Below are 5,720 nucleotides of genomic sequence, written 5' to 3'. Positions count from 1 at the left end.
TTGTATCGCATTTGCTATACTAGTTCATTTTAAAAATTTAAAATCGCTGTAGCACAGTGTAATCTACAAAAAGTTAACAAACTCTAAATAGTTGAAACATTTTACCATTTTAACTATTGCTTTTCAACGGACAATAACTTCTTTTAACGAATAAAAAAATTTACATCTTTCTAAAAAAAACTCCTCGAAAAATTAAAAAACTTCTACTGGGCACATTGACAGCCCCCTTGTGCATTTAAAATGTCGTATTGATTTACATACCGTTTAAATTTCATTATTTTTTGGGTTGTATGTTAGCATATTTTCATTTTCATCCTACCCAATGGAAATACCCTTTAGAATGTAGTTTGAATGGTTGGATGAAAATTAAGGTTTCTAATCCAACTTATCCCAGGATATGGTTGGGTTTTTCTTGTGTACAGAGTTATACTAGTAAGTAATTCTATTTTCCTCCCAATTCCGCTCCTGTTCTATGTATTACGATTTGAGTGGTTCAAGCCTTTAATATTCCTCAAAATAAAATGAACGCCATGCAATTGTTTATAAACACACTGACCTTGAGCATGACTTTTATTTGATGTTATTAGTCTAACCATCGTATCTTCATGTCTTCCCTAGATGGTGCTTACAACTGTGAGTGGGAATCGCATTCTATCCGTGACCAAGTTTCAAACCGGCACTTGCACTGAAGAAGGAATCATTTGTTTTGATTGTAAAACTCCAGCCCAATGCGTGTTTGTGAATAACGGTTGGCGCCCAATGCCGTTTGACGATTGTGATGCCGATGAAGGATATTTCTGCAATGTTCACGACGGTGGCTGTTCCCAGCGCGTGGGACCTTGCAACCCGGCTGGCCAAGATGGTAATTTTGTGTGCAACACGGTAGGGGTGTTTCCGGATCCTTTCGATTGCCAGATATACCACATGTGTTATCAAAACGGACAGAACTTGGTAGCTATCAATATGGGCTGCGACAACACGGCCTTCTCTCCTGCTACTGGAGACTGCTCTTTACCACGGAATGATTCTATTTGTGCTACCTTGCAATGGAATTGTACGCAAGCTGGAGAAATGAATGCATGGCCAGGGAACAACAATATATACTATCTCTGCGTCGCTGGCGTTAGTAATGGCATCCGTGTGTATTATCCAGAGCTTTTCCGGTGTAATGCGAACCAAGTGTTTAGCGGAGGACGCTGTGTGGACAGACAAACGGTTCCGTCGCTTCCTGAAGATGACGATTCATACATTTGCGATTCTCCCGGCCTATTTCCAGACAGCAATAATTGCCGGTTCTATTATTCCTGCGATGGAAATTTAAACTCACAGCATCTCGAGTGTCCAGCGGGAACTTTTTTCAAACCAGAGACAGTGGAATGTGTTACAGGAACATGTTGAAATAAATTAATTTGATCAAGTTTTGTATATAATGGTACATTTTGTTCCATGGTTCCGAGTGATCTGCATGCTGTATAAGATAGCTGCAAAAGTTCTTTAGTTTCATTATAAAAATATCAAAGTGCAACCAACAATTAATCTTAACTACAGGTAGTTTAGATTAATTTGTTGTTTTCATGATTATGTTCATATCATAAAATAATTTATAAATTTATTTTTCACCAGGCACCAGAAGCAATTAGGCTTGATATACAGGGGTAATAACATATAACCATTTTTCAATTTGGTTATTAGATACAGCACGTTAGCGTTAGCGTTAGCTTAAAGATGCCGTTTTTTTTGTTTTACATTCTAAATTTCTCAAAACTAGGGGATTGCACTTTGATATTTTTTATAATGAAATTAAAGAATTTCTACAGCTATCTTATACATAAACAAAAAAGGGATAATATAATTTTTGTCAAGTTTAGGAGGTCATTTAGTGTTATTGTTTACAATTCACTGAGTTGCGTGAGAGATGTTTGTGCTGTGGTCCCGTGGTTGTTGATTCTTTCTACAAAAATATTTCGTGTCACATTGAAATCGCACCAAACCATCGTTGGTGTACGGTACAGGTGGAAAAGGGCACTTCTGAGAATGACAAGAAAATAAAAGGTGCAGTTAAATCTGTATATTTGTTTTTAGGAAGGTTTGCCAGTAAATACTCGGCGCATGCCCAGATTATATGTTCGATATCGTGCTAACCGTCGCCTCAAGGGCAGATATCATTATTCGCAAGCCCAACACGTCGGAGCTGAGCGTCTAACGTGTAGATTCGAGACATCACACACAGAAAAAAATATTTTGTAATTTTAAGTTTATTTTCATGCACATATTTGGAGCATGAATAAAAATGTAAAATTAAGTTCCACCAAAAATACACACGACTTGTCGTGCTTTCTTCAACGAATTTTATTAAAATTCTACACGTGGATTGAAAATTACAGTTTATTCAAACTTAAAACCAATGCACTTCTATATATTTTTACACGCATATTGCTGTAAAATGAATGACATGTAATATTACACGAATGAAAGTGTAAAATTGTATGCTCTTTGACGCTCCAATTGAGTGCATTGATTTTAACGTAATTTTCAATCAAAGTTTTGATTCAATCTTTGTATGTTTACATTCGTATTGATTTACATGTCGTTTAAATTTCATTATTTTTTTGTGTGCACGAATGATATCCTGACCCATATCCTTTCCTCTGAACCAAGGTTTCGTTGACACCTTCGGGATGATAGAATGTAGCCACCATGCTAACTCCTTATTGCTCCACGATATCTGCCAACTTTCTAACATCCTCTGACGAGAGATCTTGAAAAATTCATTGAAGCAGATAAGTCCTTCGTAGATATCAACTTCTAAAGTGCCCGCTTTTGTCAAGAGTCCGCTTCTTCAGCTACACCTTTACCTTCACCTCACCTTGGACGAAGCAATACGATAGGGAACCCAAACTATGGTAATCTTGTACGATCTTACAGACGAAGCACGCAGGAGCTCCCATATTTTTCTCAGCAAATACGAAATGTGATTTCTAGGTTTCATCGAACGGAGAGCCTCCATCGAGCTCCGGAATAATAAAGTAATGGTAGTAACGTAGTAATCCTAAGAGTATACAAAATAGCAGCAAGCACTGCGACATAAACTGATGTTTTGATTGAATATACCGGAGTCAGTGGAGCCTTCCAGACTTGACTCGTTGGTGTAAAACATGTAAAACATCGACTTTTATGAATGTGTCGAAGAATACAGTTGAATCAGAAGCGTGGGTCCAAAATATCGCATCGTATGAGCAATCGATATTAGAGATTTCAAATTTTATTTTTCTGCGGAAGGACAACCGCTAGCACTTATGAACTCATAATATGAGTCGAGTGCATGCAAACCAAAACAATACGCAAACAACAATATTGGATTCGCTCCAGTTAGATGAAATGTATATTCGCAGCGGACGGGAATCAGAAACTCTCGTACTCCATCACCGACAATATCGTTGTTTGGTACAGCCTGAGCAAGGTGCTTTGAGTTATAAGGTGATTCGTCTTTGACAGTAACTAGGTGAGGAGTGAGGTAAGCGTGCAGCATACTGCGGGGAAGAAAAATGACAGCGAACAACTTTGTTTACCGCCTGAAATCTAAGCAAACATATGGAGAGAAATAGTAAACAATGTTGTTAGCTGTCGTTTCTAAAACCAACATGGCTGATCGGCGTTTTTGAGGATTGTATCACCTGAGAATAAAAACTCCTTGAGCCTGAGTAAGTCTCCTGGGAAATGCATTTTTTGCAGTTTTTGGTCTAGTAATCATATTGCCGTCAGCATTGCCATTTTTATCAAATTATAATTCCGTAGATTTCGCGTTAACTCTATCTCAATTTAAAAAAGAATTAAGAGCCTATCTGTGCTGAAATACAAAATGATTTTCTACTTTATTTAAATTACACAGATCGTTGAGTTACTTTACTAAGCACCTGGCTTCAGCTTTAGGAGCCATTCCTAAATCACGAATACTCATGTTAATGCATGAGTATATTCACTGGAGCTGAACACCCAAGACGCAACCGCTAACATAAACCATCCCACAGCAGAATTAGCAAAATAGATTTACCTATTCAAGCTAGATTAAACAGATGCTAGATAGCCTTAGAATCAACAATGCATGTACACCGGATTCTGTTTTTGCACGACTTTTTTTGCACGGTTTTGCAAAATAATACGATTTTTATGTATAAAATACTTATTTCGATATACAAGTTTAATGATTTGATCATCCCGTGAAAAAAAAAACCGTGCAAAAAAAATCCGTGCTATTTCGAGAAACCGTGTAAAAAAAATCCGTGTTATTTCGAGAATCCGTGCAAAAAAAATCCGTGTTATTTTGAGAAACCGTGCAAAAAAATCCGTGTTATTTCGAGAAACCGTGCAAAAAAAATCCGTGTTATTTCGAGAAACCGTGCAAAAAAAATTAATAGGCATTTAGTAACGGCAGATGAAAATAAATGGCATTGGATATTTGCAATGCAAATGGGGATGATCTGCCAATGTGTAAAAATCGCGTATTTTTCAATTTTAAGAAATGAGTTGTTATTCAAAATTCAAGTTATGGTAGTTGAAAATCAATAATTTTGGGCAATGGTTTTTCTAGGATTGTATGCTTTTTAGATATCATCAAATAATATTCCGATTCATATATCACATCGCATTGGCAATGGAGCAATTGGTATATGGCTAAGTTCCCCCGGGTAGTGCCACTACACAAAGTATATTAATTTTGCTTGTTCAGTTTGATAAGCTAGACACTGATAGCGGAGATTTTAATATGCAGGGATACGCAATACGTATTGTTTGGTCTGAGTAGATAACGACTGATGTTTCTTTTTATCAACCAATTAGTGATCTCTTGTTAAATAGAGCTTTCAAAGAGTTAAGAACAGGCACAAGTCTATTTTTTACTGAGATGGGACAAGTTGGTGCTGGACCTGTGGCCTTCGTCTGGTATGATCAATTCTCGTTGGTACGGATGTGTTCATGACTGGTTTGTGGATGTGGATGACTGGTTTGTGGACTTACAAGTGAACTGATCACTTCGCTTGGGCGGAGATATATGTGAATTCTGCTAGCTGTCGAGCTTGGATATGTTAGCTGGTTCCAAGAAGTTGTGCAGGACTGGCACCTACGAGAATGTTGATTGTTTTACTCGAGCTTTGGTTCTTGGAAATAACAAATCGCTTCCTCGGTGTGATATGTTCGAGTTGAATGCTCAGTGGTATAAATGTGCATTCGGTTCGAGCAGAATGGAGGATTGGTGGTCTCCGAGAGCAGATGCGAATAACTCTGAAGTATCCAATAAAGGGAGATTCTATCTGTGGAACTGAAAAATATTGTCACTACTCTAGCTTATTGGTACATCATAACAACTACCAATATCGACTATTTAGAACAGAAATTTTCAAATTCTGTTATAAGATCGAGAAGAAATATAGCACAGTTGTAGTGAATAAAGTATTTGCGAATAAGGGCCAATACTGCTGGCATCTTTTATCATATTTATTAATAGTCGATTGATCCGCTTCAGACCTAGGAGACGAAAGAAAAGAATAGGTACAAGACAAAAGGCGGTTCTAATTCTAAATTGGTTTAGTATAGATACAGACGACTCAAACGCACTGACAGGAGAAAATTTTTCAGAATTAGACAAATTAGAGGACATCACACTTTTTGAGACACACATGCACAAAACTTTATCGTCCTCCTAAAGATCGGTGTTTAATTGGCAG

The 5,720-nt window shown here is 37.3% G+C and overlaps 1 protein-coding gene across 1 annotated transcript; it reads left to right on the top strand.

Annotated features, from left to right (window-relative positions):
• The first annotated feature begins 599 nt into the window (after positions 1–599).
• LOC131690882 (uncharacterized) lies at positions 600–1,537 on the top strand. The gene has a single exon (XM_058976954.1). It carries the CDS (start codon positions 619–621, stop codon positions 1,396–1,398), a length of 780 nt encoding a protein of 259 aa, XP_058832937.1. The 5' UTR covers positions 600–618; the 3' UTR covers positions 1,399–1,537.
• The last annotated feature ends 4,183 nt before the right edge of the window (positions 1,538–5,720 follow it).

Source organism: Topomyia yanbarensis, chromosome 3, assembly GCF_030247195.1.
Source record: "Topomyia yanbarensis strain Yona2022 chromosome 3, ASM3024719v1, whole genome shotgun sequence".
In the NCBI taxonomy this organism is placed as follows: Eukaryota; Metazoa; Arthropoda; class Insecta; order Diptera; family Culicidae; genus Topomyia; species Topomyia yanbarensis.
Note: the sequence above shows the minus strand (reverse complement) of the source record. Positions and strands in the feature narration are given on the sequence as shown.